Raw genomic sequence first — 20,128 nt, forward strand, 5'->3', positions numbered from 1 at the left:
AAGAGTTATCTAAGAATTAATGCTCTGAATACATTTCCAGTAATTGTGATTATATGATGGAGTGCGGACGTTTAAAGCTCCCCATCGTAATTTTAGAAGAAACAAAGTATCAAGATCAGACAAAATTTGCGTCAAAAGGATATTTCAATTTTCCATCCAACACTTTACTTTTTCGTTTGGAAATGGAATCAGTCATTTTTGAGGTGTTTACAGTTTTATATTCGTTTCAAGGATCTGCAAACGAACAATAATTATAATTTCAGATAAAAATGTATCGAGAACCCACTTCAGTTTATCAAAAATAATTCAATAAATTCATTTTTCACATAACCATGATTTCATAAAAATCGGGGTATTCTCATAAAAGCAACGTCTCCATTTGAAAGTCTTAATAATATAATACCCTCTTCAACCAATAACGAACACCTTTTAAAATTATCTAGGTCATACAACAAATTGTATATCAACCAGGAAATAAAAATTACCTCACCTTATTACCTTATTTTTTATGAATACTCTCGATTTTCTTTTGGTTTCACATATCCGAATATGACTTCTACAACTGCTGTAAGATACTCACTACATCCTTTTTAAATTTTTGGGATTTCTTTATACATACGCTGTGTGTTAACAAAATATGGTAAATTTCCATTTTTTCAAAATAGTGTTTCATTTATTCATCAATTTCTTCTCTGTTCCCTTCAAAGTAGTCCCCCTCAGATATAATACATCTGAGCTAGCGTTTTTTTTAATCCTCGATACAGTTCTGATATGCACTTTTTGATATGTCCTTTAGCTCTCTCAGGTTTTTATCTCCTCAATCGTAGCATAACGCTGTCTTTTCATAGATCTCTTCAACCTTGGGAACAGTAAAAAGTCGCAGAGGGCCAAACCAAGTGAATACGGTGGCTAAGGAATGATTACGGTGTTGTTTTTGGTCAACACTTTATGACCAAGCAACCTCGACAGTAGAAAAGTAGATCTGCAAGCTTATGCAGATGACTTCGTCATCTTGGCAAGATCCACGTCGTGAAAGGTAGCTTGTAATATCCTCCAAAGCACAATGGACTTTGTTCCCAATTGGTGCCTGAGGCAGCAGATATCTGTCAATCCCAGCAAAACTGTGATAATCCCCTTCATCAGGAGAAGAAAATTGGACGATCTTACGCCACTTTCACTCAATAGTGAAGTCATTCCGTTTGAAACGAAGGTGAAATATCTTGGCATTGTCCTTGATAAAAAATTCACCTGGAACGCTCACTTGGAAGAAGTTTTGCACAAAGCCAGACTGTTCCTATGGACATGTCGGAAGGGTTTGTGGTAGAACTTGGGGTTTAGGTCCCAAACAAACCCACTGGATTTATGTGGTGATTGTCAGACCAATGATAACTTATGGAGCAATCACCTGGTGGTAGAAATCTTTACAGAAAACGACCCAGCCGAAGCTTTCTGGCTCACAGAGACTGGTTGGTTTGGCTATCTGTACCTTACAGTCTGCGACCATTGAAATCCTTCTAGATCTACCTCCACTCCAAATTTTTCTGGAGAGAGAGGCTAGATGGACTACATATAGACTTGTGCACATTGCCAATTGCACAAAGCAATTTAATGCAGAGTGCAACAGACTGTTGGTTGACACTGGAAATCATAGCAGACTGGAAATGACTTCTGACTTTTTGCTTCCAACTGTCAACTACGAGCTACCTTACAAGTACTGTTCCCGAGTAGAGAGGACTGGATCCTCTGGGAGAAGGAAATGTTAAGAGCAGATAGTTGTTGGTTCACAGATGAATCAAAAACACCTCCAGATTCTGGTGCGGGTGTTTTCAGTCGCAGACCCAGGACAGGGATATAAACCTGCCTAGGAACCTATGCGACTGTTTTTCAAGCGGAAATTTACGCTATTTAATTGTGTACCGAGAGATTGGAAGAATCCAACCTCATACACAAGTCAATAAAAATATTCTCGGACAGTCAAGCGGCGTTGAAAGCTCTTGGCTCCAACCGAGCAACGTCTAAATTGGTTGCAAATTGCCAAAAACGACTCTCCTCGATAGGAAGACTCAACAGATTGTCTCTGGTCTGGATTCCTGTACATTCTGGCCTGGAAGGCAATAATACATCGGACCAGAACCTGTCATTGTCATCGCTATAGGCTTTGCCAAACAAAGATTGAATACCTGGATGGCAAGAAGATTTATGGACTTCTGGCAGAATCTTCCAGGATTGGCTCACTCCCTATTACAGTAGGGATGAACTACGATGTCTAAAGACCACGGCAAAACCCGCTTACCCACCAAAACGTTACACTAATTTTCATTATGATTGTTCTTCCACTGATTTCAAATATATTCACACATTTTTCTGCAATGGACGTACCACTTGTGCATCATTTAGTTTTTAGCTATTTTATTGTTTCAAATTTCCATTTCATGAGCACTATTTTTTCATTGTACCCAGCTCTCTCACAGCCCTCACGATTCGCTAATGGAAACAAAACAATTATGTTTTCACAAATCCAATCTCTCTTGTCAGCGGTTCAGACCAATTGATCACATTCCGATTACAAAGTTTTGTTTTCACACTAGTAGTGGTCGACTCTGCGTGACAGCGACTGTTTACAAAGATGTGTATTCCACGTTTGGATGGGACTGCATTACGTGTTTGTGATGTTATTTTAATGTATCGGGTTGATCCGATTGGATTCTGCTAGTCCAATAAAAGTACTGAGAAGTGCTGAGAAGTGCATTCACTGGATCTAAAGGATCAACTATTCCATGGAGTTCGTATTGGAAAAGTTGGTGATGAGTATGCTACGGTTTTGTTTCAGTTCCAGTGTATGTATGATAAAAGAGATACAATAAGATTTGTTTACTATTTCATATTGAAAATCTTCATTCAAACAAGATTCCTATAGCTGGGATTGAATCAAATAAGCGTATTGATGCCGTTACGTACTATCATCGATGACATGAGGACATCTAAAGGAACAATTGTTTCTGGCCAGTCCCAACTCCCTGACGTTAATGGGCGTTGGATTATATCCGAAAGGTGTCAGGATACTTCACGAAGAAGAACTTGAAATCATACAGAGGAAACTATCCGAAGATGGGAAACTGAGAGAACAAATTTCACTAGTTCGGACTTCCATTGTCTACTATATAAAATGATTTGAAATCCCTGAAACAAGAAAAAAGAATAATTAAAAAAGAATAGAGGAATCCTTGTTGAGGAAAGGCCTGAATTTTGCCATTACGCCAACATATGTGCCCACTTTGGAGATAATTACTGCAGTGGAATCCACCAGTTCCCTCATTGACCAGACCGAGGCAGAAGAGTTCAGATGGAAAATTAGAGAACAGTTGGATCGAGAACCAGTTCCAACATCTAACATCAGCAAGGAAGAACGTAGAGCTCTGAACGGCCTACGTAGAGACAACACCATCAAGATCCTACCTACAGATAAAGGAAACGCTACTGTGGTAATGGATACCATTCCCTACGAACAGAAGATCGAAGAGGTTTTGCAGAAGGGACGATACACAAAGATCGTACGGGACCCTACTGCATCAATCGAAAGGAAGTTGTACCAGACTTTGAAAAAACACCAAGTCTATTTGATCAGATCATGGCTAACACCACACCACAGTAAGCCCCCTCACTTGTATGGTCTACCCAAAATCCACAAGAAGGACGTTCCGCTTAGACCAATCATCAGCCACAGAGATTCGGCTACTCAAAACTTGTCTAGATTTTTACTTCCCTTAATACAACCATTACAAGAAAAAACATCGTCTTTTGTGAAGAATTCAAGGCATTTTGTCGAACTACTAGGGTCAATTGAGGTTACACAGGAAGATCAACTAATTAGTTTCGACGTGGAAAGCCTTTACACCAACGTTCCGGTCGAAGAAGCACTCCAAATCATACAGAGAAAGCTATCCGAAGACGGGAACCTGAAAGAGAGAACGAATCTACCTATAGAAGTAATTATGGAATTACTAGGATGCTGTGAACGAAACTGTTATTTCCAACTGAAGGACGCATTCTTTACACAAGATGAGACACTGCTAATGGGATAGCCACTTTCACCAGTTTTATCCAACATATATATGGAGTGGTTTGAAACTCTGGCCACTGAAGAAGCTCACAAGAAACCTCGAGTCTGGTTGAGATATGTTGACGACACCTTCATAATATGGAACCATGGGAATACTGAACTAGACGCCTTCCTGAAACACATCAACAGCGTGAGACCTTCCATCACTTTCACAATGGAGAAGGAAATCCACAATGAATTGCCATTCTTAGACGTTTTGGTGAAGAGGACCGACACTAAGTGGGAAACATCTGTATACCGAAAACCCACTCATACGGGACAGTATCTGAACCACGAATCCTACCACCATCAATCGACAAAAAGAGGAATCATCAAGACTCTATTAGACCGTGCTTTTGGGCTCTGTAATACAAAGGGAGGTCTCGGAGTGTTGGTGGAACAGGCTTTGGCTAGAAGACAGCGAAGGCTCCACAAGTGAAGGAAGCCGCCACAACCAGTACTTGTACTTCTTTACATCAGAGGATTATCGGAAAGGATAAGAAGGATTGGGTCCAAGTATAACATCAGAACCTGTGTCAGATCTGGGAACACTATCCGTAGCAGCCTCACGAAAACCAGGCCACCAAACGCGGACTGCGATTCCAAGAATTGCATTTACTGGATACCCTGCGAGTGCGGAGAATCATACATCGGTGAAACTAAGAGGCCATTGAGAGTTCGCATTGTCGAGCACAAGAAACACACACAGCAAGGAGAAACCAGCAAATCAGGAATAGCAGAGCATGTTTGAACTCATCAACATAACATCAAGTGTGCTCAAGCTGAATTCATCCACAAGGAGGAACACTGGTGTAGAAAAAAATTCAAAGAAGCGGCATATATGTTGTCCGACAACTCATTTTGTCAAGCTAGTGTAGAGATACGCAACATATGGAAACCTCTAATGAAGCGGAACACGACCAACTCCAGCTAAACGGTCAGCTCCCGCTAAAACCAATGAAGTGGAGAAAGGGAAGAGGGGATAGGTGAAAGCACTCGAATGACCTATAAATAGTCAGATCTCGGAGGAATAAATCCAGTTATCACCCGAAGACGATTGTGGATACTAACATTCGAAACGTCGTGAAGTCTTCAAGTATGCCCACTGACTATATGTGGAAAGTATTGGAAGTCATTCTTATATCACTCATCTCATATGAACTTCCTGAGCGAAACCAAGTTCCACAGTTGATAATAACTAATAATTATTTCCTTGAATGAAATCAACTTGAACAAATCGAACTACTAAGTTTCATTTGTAAATAACAATCAACAAAAATACGACCTTGTCTTATCAGATTGTTAAGCCGTATGAATTTTTGTCTCGTGCCATGAAACGTGACAACAAAATAGCAAAAAAAAATTTTTTTAAATATTTAATTTCTCTATTTGTTTAAAACAATTTAATAAACAAATTACGTAAGAAATTTTTAACCTATGTTGATAACTGCCATTGTTTAATGTGAAAACAGACATATCAATTGAAAAAAAAATGTATCAACAATTTTTAGGTATTTCATTTTGCAATAGTTATAAAAAATCATAATTAACAAATTAATGAATTTTCATAAACTTTTATCGCAGGATCGTATGAAGTATACATATATCAAAAGGGCTCCACGAGGTTTAAAATTTATAGGCCAATTATTTATACCTTTTGTCCCATTATTTATGCTAATGGAGATTGGAAAAAAATTTGTTAGTTAACAATTGAATAACTTTTTGAAAAATGGTGATAAAACTTTTTTTTCCACGGGACTCGATTCATTCAAGCGTTAAAAAGATACTAGATTTTTTTCAAGTTTTTAAAATGACATTTTATGTTATAAAAAAATTATTTCTTTTAATAAACTCTCTTCAGCGGCAGCGCGCGCATGCCGTAACAGCCGCGCGAAACCCTATTTTCAACGTCAAATTAAAATTATAAATAATGGAGATATAGTTTCAGGAGTCGTGACTTTTTTATCGGAAATTTCTTCCTCTTTAACGAGTTTTTTTTTAATTGCTCAAATATTAATATTTTTTGAGTTATTAACAAAAATCTAAATACCATTTTTTTTCAATCTTATTTTGTTAATAACAACTGCAATTTTTTACCTTCACCAAAATCCTTCATAAACATTTTTCTAGAGATGATTTCGAATTCCGAATCACTCATATTTTTAGGACCGTTATCTCTATTTTTCATGTTTTTGAACTTGTTGATTATACTATATAGGGTCTTCCATTAAGTGCTTCTCATATACTTGCGACCCCACAAGAAAAAGTCTAACGGGATCAAATCGCATGATCTCGGTGGCCAGTGCAAAGCACTGAATGATGAAAAAATAGAAATTCAAAACCCTTGTTTCTGAAAAACTGATCTCTCTTAAAATATGTTCCTTTCAAAATATTGTCTGTTTGATCGTCGTTAACATTTTGTTTTTCATTCATTTTTTTCCAGGTTTCGTGGATAAGGAAAAGAGACCTCCACATTTTGACAGCAGGTATACTGACATACACGTCAGACCAAAGGTTTCAAGTCATTCGTCCCGACAACTCAGAGAACTGGACATTACAAATCAAATTCCCCCAGCTGCGAGATTCCGGAATATACGAGTGCCAAGTAAACACGGAACCAAAAATGTCGCTACCATTCAGACTGAATGTTATAGGTAAGTTTGGTTTATTACTCCGTCTGGATTCCGGATATTTCATTCCATTTATTCCGAAACACATAAAACTCCGGCGAAATATTCCACATTAAATTTTTATTTCCGGAATTTAAGTACATTCATAAAATTTTTCTTTGCTAGAGTAGACGACTTGGAATTAATGAAAATAGTAGGGCACGTTTGAACTGAATTATGAAGTTCTCGGACTTTTTCAGGATACGCGGTTGTGTAGCCATCATATTTTCCGGAACTTGTAGGAAATGAAGTAATTCCTGTCTGAAAATAGGGAAATTCCTTACTGACGGAGAAATTGCATTTGCGTATCATTTTTCTTGAACTTGCAAATCTTTCATTGCTCTAGAGACAATAAATGTATTACACGGAAAACTCAAAATCGAAAAAAAAAATCAAAATAATTTATTCGCACACGCTACATAGCAGCCATACTTAGGATAGATGTACACGTCAATTACATTGAACAAAATATAATAAAATGTCACAAACACTAATAGTACTAAAGAACAGACAAACATGTGTAACTCTCAGACAACAAGTAAATCAAAAATCATCCTTCAGGAATTCACTGATAGGGTAATAGGCTTTTGCACACAGAAATGTTTTAATTCTTTTTTAATTTTTTTATGGTCCAGTTTTTTGAGATGTTGTGGAAGTTTATTAACTATTTATACCTGCGTAGTCTGAAGATCTTTCAAATGTCTTCAAATTATGCTTTGTAACTGAAAGGGCATCCGTGTTTCTTGCAGGACATGAATGGTAATCCGAGTTTTTTTGTACACCTGGATGGTGTACCACCCATACAGACTACAGAAGCTTTAAAACAGATCCACTAGGGTAATATTAAGCTGTAATAAGCTGCTAAACAGAAAACAATGAAAATGCAAATATTTATAATTAAAAGTAAACACAATATGTTGCCAAATTCAAATTATCTGAGTGATCAGTTAACCTATACAAGTATTCATACACACTCCACCAGAAATGGAATAGGAAATTTTTATATCAACAGAGAACATATAAATATTACTGGAGTTTTTTTCCCAACACCAAATCGTTATTTTTAACACCTCGACACGTGTTAGAATACGATATATTTAGAAAAGAAACAAGCACGTACAGGTATATTCCTGACAGTTCACATCACTGTGGACAGCACAAACATGCTGGGTTGAATTTTTTAGTGCATCGTCTTTTGACTTTCCCTCTAACACATGATAGGTTCACAAAAGGAAGACGTACAATACAGAAAATAGCAGCCACTAACGATTTCTCGAGGGGTATTGTAGATGACATTATAAGGAAGAAGTTTAGGTTGAGAATGAACGAAATCTCAACTTTCAGAAAGAACCAAAAACCAAGATAAATACATCTCAATTCCATACCACAGATATACGAGGAACTTTGGAAAGATTTTCAAGGAACTAGGTATGAAGGTGGTTTTTAAAACAAGTCATACACTACAGAGCCTTTTGGGAAGTCCAAAAGGCAAAGTCGAGAATTCGGAAAAGTCTGGAATTTACGAAATTGAATGTAAGGACTGAGATGCAAAATATTATGGACAGACAAAAAGATCTATTAAAGTAAGATATAAGGCTCACATAGCAAACTTGAAATATGGAAGACCTGAAAAATCAGCAGTCGCCCATCATATTTTGCAACAAAACCATTCCATAGACTTCAGTTCATTAAGATTAGTTAGACAAGTTAACAACAACAGGCAACTAGATGTCTATGAGAGTGTAGAAATAAGTAAACACAATAATATAATGAATAACGATGACGAACCTATACCAAAGAGCATACTATATAGCTTGTTAAAATTAAATAATGTTGTTGGGTTTACTGATTACTACATAAGGACACATTGCAAAAATAAATTTGGGTAGGCAATATTGTGAAATTAATTTTTATATAGCTGAAAATTGTTTTATATAAACATATACTGTAAAATAATAGATAAGGCAAACTTGTAAAATTAATTTAGGTTGGTATACCTGTATGGGTGGTACGCCTGGATGGTTTACCTGTATGGAATACCTATATAGCATAAATAGGGCTAGCTCGCATTAGTTTCTAGTTTTAATCTTCCTCTTTGAAGTTGATAACTTGGTGATCAAAACACGTGTCGAGGTGTTAAAAATAACGATTTGTTGTTGGGAAAAAAACTCCAATAATATTCATTATTACACCAAAGGTTCCAAACAGTGCATCATGAGTACATAGTATATTATTTGACTCTAAATAATTCACTATTCTAGTAGCCACCACTTTTTCATACAATTTCGAAAGAGAACAGAGTAATGAAATTTTTCGGTAGTTATTCAGGTCATTTCTATTTCTTTTTAAAAAGAGGAATACTAAGGCTTTCTTGAACTCTTCTAGAAAGTAGCCTAGCATGTAGGATTGATCCATTAGACAAATGAGAGGAGATACAATAAGGTCAAATATTTCTTTAACAACTGGTATTGACATGTCTTCTGATCCACTCAAATTTTTATTTTTCATTAATCGCAATGCAGCATGAATTACAGCTTCTGTAATCGGTCCATTCTCAAATGAGTTTACAATATTAACATCCGTACTGGTTGTACAAGGTATTTTGAGATTTTGAGCTAATTGTGTGGAAAAAGCCGTTTTAGCAGAATTTGCAAAATGATGGGCAAATAGGTCTGCTACAGCAGCAACTGATTTATGATGGAGAGTGATAACATTATCAGCATAACACTTTCTTCTCCTTCCCAACTCGTTGTTTACTATATTCCACGTTTCTTTAGTTTTGTTACTGGCATTATCAATTTTAGTGGAAAAGTAACTAATCTTTTCTTGCTTAACGTTATTCATGTGTTGTTTCAGCCTAGATATGTATACAGCCATATTACTAGGGTCAACTTCTTGATCAGTTGTAATTAGATGGAACATATCTCTTAGATATTTTCCTTCCTGGGCAACATCGTCAGAAATCCAGTTATGATTAATGCCCTTGTTTACAACAGTTTTTCTTTTGGGACATGAGACGTCAAAACACCAATAGAGGGACACCCATATTCCGCTACTTCTGTAGTGCTTGGGTTCTTTCCTTGAAAAAAGTTGAGAAAGTAATATTCATGATAGCAAAGTTTCTGGGGTGTAGGCTCTCCCGGTTGGTGTCTAACAAATTGTCCGATGTTTTCGGATGTATCAACCGTGATCTACCAATTTCTATACCTGATGTTTAGTCTGCTACTCTGGATACTGTCAACACAAAAATCCAGTTCACAATAGAGAACGAAGAGTGAGGGAATCGCTTCTCTGGATGTGTCAGTTGAAAGATTGGAGAGTGACAGACTGGAGGAAAAATATATAGGAAACCAATCCATGGGGATCGAACAGGCACTCCAATCATCATCCGTGATAGAAATGAGAGGTTACTGAGATTTTGGTAGGGAGTCCAAGACGTATCTCCGAACTGTGAAAGCTACAAGAGGAAGTATGTCATCTAAAGAATATGTTTCTAGCTAACGGATATAATGTTGCTGAAATCAACCAAGCATCAAGCTGTGTGATGGACCCAATTGGAAGGGTCCTTGAGAAAAATGGAGTCAGGTCTACTTTCAAGCCCACAAGAACGATAGAAAATACTCCCAGGTCAGCTAAAGACACCCAGGGATCTAATAAGTACCCCAGAAGTATACGAAATATCTTGTAGTTATGTTTCGTTCTACACCGGCACTACGAAAAGAAGCATTGGAACCCGCTTGACTCAGCATTCAAAAAGAGAGTACTATGAACATAAGCATTAGGAACACCCATTTTCATAAAACAATTTTATTGTTCCCACGTGTTGTTCAAAGCTATATCCGTCAATGGTGATTTAACCAAACAGACTGTATGAATGGCAATTAATTTGACAGATGTAGCTCTAACAAGATGGCCGTTATGAATTGTGAAACTTCGAAATCATTGTTGGAAGACCCTTTATTTTAACGAAGCAATTAGTCCTATCACCGGAAATTCGATATAAATCCCAAATCATTGTAATGAGCTCCCAGAGTTTAGTCGAATTCCAATCAGAAATGCACTCTGGAGATGATATCATTTTGAATTCAGTTAAAAATTTAATTGAAATGAGTCTAATCGAGTTTTCGTTCCATGATAACGAGATAACCTGAATGAATAATAGTTCTGCAAGTTCTATAACAGTTTGTGATGGTGAGTGGGTTAGTTGGAATCAAAATTTTACGGTAAAGTTCAGTGTGGAGTTATACGTTATGTAAATGAAACCAGAGGAGATGTCTCAATGCATCGAAATGAATTCACAAAATTTTGACATTGAGTTTCAGGACAGAACTTTATCTTTTGTTGTGAATTTATAATCAGAGAGACTGGCAGTAAACGAATCTAAAGAAATGAACTTTAAATGTTGAAGCCAGTCTCGGTTATACCTACACAGTAGGTTGGATGGACTGAAGCCTATCAAAAAACAACTCTACTCCCCTGCGGGAAATTTTCTGTGAAGATTCGTGCACTGACGCCTGTCGAATATAATCCAACGCCCTTCGTGGTATTAGCCAGGGAAGTAGTTGTTTTCTGATAGGCGTCAGTCCATTCAACCTACTCTGTAGGTATATCCGAGACTGGCTTGAAGTTTCAAGTTCATTACTTCAGATACGTTCAGAATTGACAACCCATTGATGAAAATCTATTCCACATTCTCTGAAATTTGGTCTGTCTCTGTCATACCTTCAGAGACTCAAAAGTGAGTGAATATGAACACGACTATCATTCGTGGTGTTGTGTGTTGCCAGTAAATAGCTAGCAAACCTGAAGTGTATGTTAATTTTGTTTGTAATAATCGAGTTCCATCCTGAATTCCCCAAACTTCCATTCCAAAGTATTCGGAAAAGTCTTGAATAAAATTCCAACTCTCACACATAATCGATGATAAAACTTGCCTCTGTCCTCGGCTAGTTTGTAAGAGATGCGTCGTCACGTCGTCTGTCCAAGTTAATCCCTGATGGATGGTTTTCGGATTTGTGCTGAAGGGGTTAATATTTGCTAGCCCTAACTTATCCGCCATCGCAGAGATTTTATCGAGCGATGCTCGATCTAGTTTTCACAAAAGTTCGTGAGCTGTTAGAGTTTGCATAGTTCATAAGATGGAGGTACTTTCGAACTTCAAAGAAACAGAAATCGATAAGGAAAATGTAAATACCAATATGGAGTCTTGATAATCTATTCACGGTTGATGTCTATTTGGTCTTGACACACTAATCCAATAGAGGATAAACATATATGCTCATGAATATGCCTTAAACTTTGAAAAGAGATTTCATATTGAAGCTAATGAAATAATATATGGTAAGTGTTGTGAAGCTGATGAATGTGCTAGACACGGATCATCAACTTCATATATAGGTCCTGAACCAGCTCTGTGGGTACCAAAATCATTGATACGGAACCAGATTAAGACATGGACACACAGCACAGCGCACAGAGTACTGGACAAAAGTACCTGGCAACAAACACAGTAGAACCTTCATTAGGGAACCGGCCGAGAAAAGAACCGAAGAACTACTTCAATATAGTAGGGATCGGCTCAGAATAATTACAGGGTTACTAACCGGTCATTGTTCGCTTAGAGGACACCTGAATACAATGGGGCTATACAACGGAGACCTCAGCTGCAGATTATGCAACGAAGGGATAGAAACAGCTCTAGACATCTTATGCGAATGTGAGGCACTGAATCACAGGAGGCAGGTAATATATGGACGTACGAAATTACGTCCAGAAGAATATGACGAAATCCAACCCGGAACCTGTACAAACTAGTACAGGGAACGAGACTGATGGAATGGGCGTCATGAGAAGATGGGAGAATAAACGCAATATGCCCAAAAGGCTGCAGTGTTCTCTGGAGACTTGGACTGAATGGACAAGTCGAACAGCTCCCAAGGGATCAAAAAAAAGTGTTGTAACTGAGTCAGTGAAATTGTGAGTTGAACAGAATGAAAATTACTATATGTGGATAAACTGTCATTCACCTTAAAGGGACTCACTTTTCGATTTTTTTTTTCAAGACGATTTTAGTTTAGGTCTCAAACAAACCCATTAGATTTATGTGATGATTGTCAGACCATTGATCACTTATGATGCAATTGCGTGGTGGCCGAAGGCTTTACAGGAAACGACCCAGGCGAAGCTCTCTGTCTTACAGAGACAGGCTTGTCTGGTCATCAGTAGGGCCATCAGTACCACACCGTCAGTGGCCGTAAAGATCCTTCTAGATCCAACTCCTCTTCACATTTTTCTGGAGAGAGAGAGAGGCTAGATGAACTGCATATAGACTTGCCAATTGCACAAATCAATTTAATGCAAAATGCAACAGGCTGTTGGTTGACATTGAAAATCACAGCATTATGGAAATTACCTGTGACTTCATGCCTCCAACTGTCAACTACGAACTACCTTATAAAGTACTGTTTCCGAGTCCGATCCGAGTCCTATCCTCTGGGAGAACAGACAGATAGTATCTGGTCTGGATTCCTATCCATACTGGCCCGAAAGGCAGTCAGGCTGCTGACTCCCTTGCAAAGGAGGGTGCTTCATCAAAGCCTCAGGCTTTGCCAAACAAAAATTGAGTACCCTTCGAAGGTTGATACCAAACAGTTATTGGACTACACTAGGGATGAACTACAATGTCTAACAGGCCTTCTTACAGGTCACTGTCATTTGGATCGTCATTTGCAGAGACTCGGACTTTCGGAAGACAGTGTGTGTCGCCTATGTTTGGGAAACGATGATACAGCAGAGCACATACTTTGTGCCTGCCCCGCTGGGAATTGGTGGGTGGTCTTTTAGGCTCACCATACGATCTGATCGGCTTCGTTAAGAAGCTAGGTTTATTTGGTCGAGTGTGAATAGGTGTGAGCCATAATGAACGCTTGCGGGTTGCGGTGGAGGCTCCAATAGACCCACTTACTTTGGACCATACCTAACCCAGTCATATCCTGATGACGCTAACTTGGTTAGCAAAACGCAAGTCGAAAGACAGTAATTTGCCTGTGGTTAGAGAATATTGTGCATTGGATTCATTCCATGCCAGAGGTTCCAAATTTCACGTATTGAATATTTTCGAATTTAGGTTGTTTTGAACGTTTATTTTCCTCTTTATCCTCTAGAGGATAAAGAGGAAAATTATTTGCTGAATGTTAATGGATTATATGAGTTGATTGGTATGCCCTTTGGACTATTTAATGCTCCTGCAAATTTTAAATGGCTAATAGAAGTTTGATTCGGACTCTGAAAATATGAGAACTCACGAAAACATCCTTTGAATATACATTCCTCAATAACATTTTTCCCATTATCGATCTTTCTTCTACTGAGGGAATTGTGAATTGCCTATGAATGAGGGAGTGTAGTCCAAACATATTTCTTTGTATATTACTGGAGTTTTTTCCCCGTTATTTTAACACCTCGACACGTGTTTCGATCACCAAGTGATCATCTTCAAGAGAATAATTTTATCTTTCTTTGCTGAGCAGCTCTGGGATTTTTGCGCCACTGCCGGTACGCGAGATTTTTGAAGACGCAGATTGCTCGCAAATTATGTTGAACAAAGGTTTGCCTTTAGAAAGTCGTTTCATTGAAAAACGAATATGTGCATCCATGAATGATATAATAATTTTCATGAATATACGCATCTCACGAAATTTGAACATCCACTTTTTTAAAAAATCCTCGAATTCTTACTATTTTCAATATTCCTGTTAATGATTCGGTTCCTAATAATGATTGTATTTTGTTTTTATTTGACCATATTGTATATATTTCTCGTTCATTCGTGAATCTTTTCAATAACTCATTCATTTTGTGATTTTTTATTTCCATTTTTTGTATATCTCTCTTTTTTTCCAAATCGAAATGTCAGATAAGGAGTGGGTATCAAAAAATAATCTCCTCTCGACACTCAATTACTGGCATACCACCCTTATGACACTAAGTAGATTACTCCACTCAAAAAAGCAGTTAAGATAAGAAGAATAATAATCAAAGCGTCTTCTGGAGATAAAACTCTGCGACTCGTGTAACATATAAATTAAATTTAATCGAAGCTGGCATCTCGCCAGTGTTTCTCTCAAATAAAAATGCGAAGTAACGCAAGAATGTACCCATGTTTTGCAGTGTTTGTTATGACATTTCCACTGCACAAGAAAATTCACATATGTTTTCTTCGAAGACAGTTTTATTCTGAACATTCGCGGCTATCTGGAAATTGAGGACAAACAATATGGAAGTAGAAAATGAATAAGACTCATGAAAGATGTAAGGAGAATGTGTTCAATATTGATGAAATCTATAATTTCAGTTCGAAATATCGATACGAACGATATGATTGTTCTCTCTTATAGCCTATACAATAGCTTCCTCAAGCGTTTTCATGTTTTTATGAACACGCGTGAAATCCCAACACGTATTTCACTATACATTAGCTTTCTCAAGTGTGTTGATATTTCTATGAACACACTCGAAACGCCTGAAACCTCAAGTGTGTTCAAATTTTTATAAACACGCCCAAAACAGCACACGTGTTTCAAAATACAATAGCTTCATCAGACGTTTCTTTCCATGAACACGCCTGAAACAGCAATGCGTACTCCACTATACATTCACTATCTCAGGTGTGTTCATACTTTCATGAACACGACTGAAAACGCAATACGTGTTTCTTCGGGCGTTTTCATGGACACGCTCGAAATCGCAATACGTGTTCCACTGTACAATAGCTTCCTCGAGCGTTTTCATGAACACGCCCGAAACCACAACACGTGTTTCACTATACAATTGCTTCCTCAGGCGTTTCTTTTCGTGTACACGCCCGAAACCACAGCACATGTTCCACTATAAATCAACAACCTCTACCTCAGGTATGTTCGTATTTATATGAGCACCAATGAAAATGCAATACGTGTTTTAACTCTCAATAGCTTTCTCAGGTGTTTTCGCGTTTTCATGAATACGCTCGAAACAGCAACACGTGTTTCACTATACAATAGCTTCCTCAGGCGCCTGAAACAGCAAAACTTACTCCACTATACATTAACTACCTCAGGTGTGTTCATACTTTTTTTAATACGACTGAATACGCAATACGTGTTTCACTTCACGATAGGTTCCTCAGGCGTTTTCATGAACACGCCCGAAACCGCAACACGTGTTCCACTATACAATTGCTTCCCCAGGCGTTTTCGTGTGTTTATGAACACGCCTGAAACGGCAACACGTGTTTCACTATACAATAGCTTCCTCAGGCGTTTTCTTTTTTCATGATCACACCTGAAACGGCAACACGTGTTTCACTATACATTAACTACATCAAATTAATTCGTATTTTTATTAACACGCCTGAAACCGCAACGCGTGTTTCACTATAAATTAGCTTCCTCAGATGTGTTCATAATTTCATGAACACACCTGAAACCACAAAACGTGTTTCACTATATAATTGCTTCCTTGGGCGTATACATGTTTTCATGACCACTCCCGAAACGTGTTTCACTATACATCAGCTTCCTAGGGTTCGTATTTTCATGGACACGCCTGATACCGCAACACGTGTTTTACTATAATATAGCTTCCCCAGGCGTTTTTATGTTTTCATGAACATCAATAAACACCCCTGAGAAAGATATTGTACATATAATGAAATACACATACGTGTATGAATATGTCTGTGGAAGCTATTTTATAGAATAACATACTCATGCTTACATGTATGAAAACCTGCCTAGGAACCTATGCGACTGTATTTCAAGCGGAAATTTAGGCTTTTGAATTGTGTGCGGAGATATTGGAAGATTCCAACCTCATACACACGTCAATAAAAAAATTCTCGGACAGTCAAGCAGCGTTGGAAGTTCTGGCTCCGACCGAGCAACGTCTAAATTGATAACAAATTGTTGTCTTTGATAGGAAGACATAACAGATTGTCTCTGGTCCGGATTCCTGGCCATACCGGCCTGGAATGTAATGATGCTGCTGACTCTCTTTCAAAGGAGGGTGCTGCAAGCAGCTTCATCGGACCAGAACATGTCATTGGCATCGCAAACAAAGATTGAACACCTGGAGGGCAGGAAGATTTATGGACTTCTGGCAGAATCTTCCAGGATTGGCCCATTGGCGTTTATTCACCCTTAGAAGCTTAATACCAAACAGTTGTTGGACTACAGTAGAGATGAACTACGATGTCTAACAGGTCTTACAGGTCACTGTCATTTGAATCATCATATGCAGAGTTCGGACTGTCGGAAGAGAGCGTGTGTCGCCTCTGTTTGGAAAATGATGAGCAGAGCAGATACTTTGTTCCTGCCTTGCTGGGGACCGAATCAGGATTTTAGAGTTCGGCAAAGCCGTACTCTCACCATCTGACCTGAAAGACCACTCACCATACAAACTGATTGGCTTCGTTAGGAAGCTGGGTTTATTTGGTTGAGTGTGAATTGGTATGAGCCCCAATAAACCCTTGCTAGTTGCGGTGTAGGTTCGAGTAGACCCTACAGTTCACTTTGGACCTAACCTAACTTACATGTATGAAGACTCCTTAAAGTAAGTTTGTTTATGATGACTTGCGATTGTCGTCATTATTTCTTGATATACACTGCATTAAATAAAAAAGTAGGTATTGTTGAAGAGGTAAATCGTGAAGTAGGTATCACTTATTGCTATACTCAAATTATTGTCCTTCAAAAATCAAAATCGCCAGGTCTTCTACTCGTTAAGTAGCATTTGGAATTTCTGTCGTGAGGGAAGTATGCTTTCAATAAAGGTATTTCACTACGAGTACCTACTGGGCTCATTGCTTTGTCTCCTGTCATTCACCCTGGAATACCAAAATATGTTCAGAATTTACATTTCCCACATCTGAATACGAAAGTTCACCCTCCTCAACAAGGATGGCGTAACATTTGCTCTTCAACAGGTGAACCAATGAATTCCTGATGAAAATGATAATGAGATATATTTAGACGCGAGTGTAGATTGCGGCATTCATGAAATCCCATTAAAACTGAACGCTCAAGATATAACCGAATATTCAAGACTGACTGAACTGCGACGGGAAGTTAACCACATCAGAACTCGATGATAATTATAATTTTGATTAGTTGCTTGTTGGGGGCGCTCATTCGCACCAAGTCGAGGTCATTTCGTTACTCTCACTCCTTGACGATGTGGCAGGTTTTCGATGGGGTGTCGAAGGATTGAGAATTTAATATACCAAATATTTATTCTCTGACAATAGACAAGAATGTACTGTATTCCAACATGAACAGGGTGGATCAATGAAACGAAAGAAGGCGACAGGGTCTAGTCAGGCGAATTTTGAAACAGATCAATATCAACAAGGCGTCTGGCCGTGATGAAGAACCCGTCATCGTACTTGAAAAGTGCGTAAATGAACTCTCACCAGTATTTTGCAGACTTTTCAACCTGTCTTACAAGAAAAGGGTTTTTTCTTCTTGTTGGAAGAATGCTCGCATTCAGCCTATTTCCAAAAAAGGTAACAACAATCTTACAAATAATAACTAGTCGCTTTGCTATCAGTTATATCAAAAATCATGGAGAAAATCGTAAACCACCATATCCTCATATATTAGGAAGGCTTCAACATCTTGAGCGATCATCAACATTGCTTAGGAAAATAAAGATCAGCAGGAGACTTTCTATCGTATGTCACCCATATTTGGAATAAAGCAATCGAGAAACAAGGAGAGTCAAAAGCTGTTGCGCTTGATATTTCCAAGGCGTTTGACCGCGTGTGGCTTGAGGGTTTGCTGGCCAAATTTCGATGCTATTACCTGTTGGATCATTTCTGTGTATGGTTCGCCAGCTTCCTAAAAGAACGTTTTCTGCAAGTGGCCGTCGATGGATATCTCTCGAAAACTTTTACCATCAACGCTGGTGTTCCCCGGGGATCCATATTGTTTCCAACTCTCTTTTTATTGTATATCAACGACGACGACAGCATACTTGCCCGTCATTCCATTTGGATTTCAGGAAATCGGCTATGGAAGCACATTTTAACCGGTGGCAGGAGGTTGCATACCTTGATGAGGATTGGGCTGAGAGTAACCAGGTTCAATTCAATGCTACAAAAACCCAGGCATCGGTTTTCTCCACGAAGATAAATGTCTGCGAACCGGATATAATAAAGTCAGGTCAGACAATTCTGCTTTCTGCTCCGATAAGTTTGTTGGGGGTTGAAAAGGACACCAATTTGTCTTGGCACAATCATGTTGCTGGAATTGCGAAGGCTGCCTCTCAATAGCTTGGAACAAACATACCCTGAATTCCATTCAGAAGAGGGCCATCTGCCTGAATGGAGACGCGAACGTGCAACCTTGATAGCCTGGAACATCGAAGAAAGGTTGGAGATTTGTCTCTCTTTTATAGGTACATTCACGGGAGGTGTTCATGTGACTTGGCAACGTGACGGACTGTGGCTGCTCATCGTTTTATTTTATTTTACATATAAAATTCATTGTCAATACCGTACATAACAAATTCATTATAACATTAAAAACAACAGTACAAAAATAACATTTTAAAACTCTCAAAGGTGCGTACTTGTTTCCTCCTTTTCATAAAAGAGGATGTATGCATCTCCACTCACAAGCGATTTTGGTGAAATTGGTGACACGTGTGAATCATTGTATTCGTGTCACGTGCCAGTATAAGGTAGATCCAGTATGATTTGAAAGTGCATATAGATTATAACGACAAGGAGTCACATTTTCTGCTGCATAATTGTTCATGTCTAATCCATCTAAAAGAAATTCGATGACAACATTTAACTTGCCTCTAAGTCTTTCTGTTTTAGAAAATCTTTCAAAATGAATGACTAAAATACAGGAAAACTTATGGATCGATAGAGACTTTGTGCATTTTCTTCTTTCTTTGCAACTTGAACACGTCGTTTTTTCATGTCCATCCAAAGTTTCCTCTCTTGTGAAGAAATCCAAGCACTGTGATAAATTCAATTGGCCAGTTCTTTGTGGTATGGGGAGTGACAAATCCCAGGAAGGATCGAAGGTTACAGATGAGTCTCCATAATGTGTGCACTACATCGTGGATTTTAATTGACCAACGAAATTATCTACAATCTTAGAGTTATATGTACTCAAATAAATCAGCCATGACTCTTGCGCTTTTTCGCTGTCGCTCAATTTTTCTTTAATCTCCGTTGAGGTCGGTTTAGGTTTCTCAATAATTCTATTAACGTCATCATGTAAGCCTTCTAAAAGATAACGAAGGAACTCATGGGCGTTTTGATGCGCATGACTCATGAATCGAGGGGCAAAACTCTGAATCTGACTTT

The 20,128-nt window shown here is 38.3% G+C and overlaps 1 protein-coding gene across 1 annotated transcript in view; it reads left to right on the plus strand.

Moving 5' to 3' along the window:
- The window catches only part of LOC111503101 (zwei Ig domain protein zig-8), a 296,655-nt gene that overhangs the window by 246,605 nt on the left and 29,922 nt on the right, over nucleotides 1-20,128 (plus strand). Inside the window, exon 3 of the mRNA XM_074186021.1 lies at nucleotides 6,543-6,753. Coding sequence (XP_074042122.1) covers nucleotides 6,543-6,753 — 211 coding nt within the window. The remainder of the gene's footprint in view (nucleotides 1-6,542; nucleotides 6,754-20,128) is intronic.

Source organism: Leptinotarsa decemlineata, unplaced genomic scaffold, assembly GCF_025532065.1.
Source record: "Leptinotarsa decemlineata unplaced genomic scaffold, Ldec_3_MD MMD2_tig00078422_RagTag_RagTag, whole genome shotgun sequence".
In the NCBI taxonomy this organism is placed as follows: domain Eukaryota; kingdom Metazoa; phylum Arthropoda; class Insecta; order Coleoptera; family Chrysomelidae; genus Leptinotarsa; species Leptinotarsa decemlineata.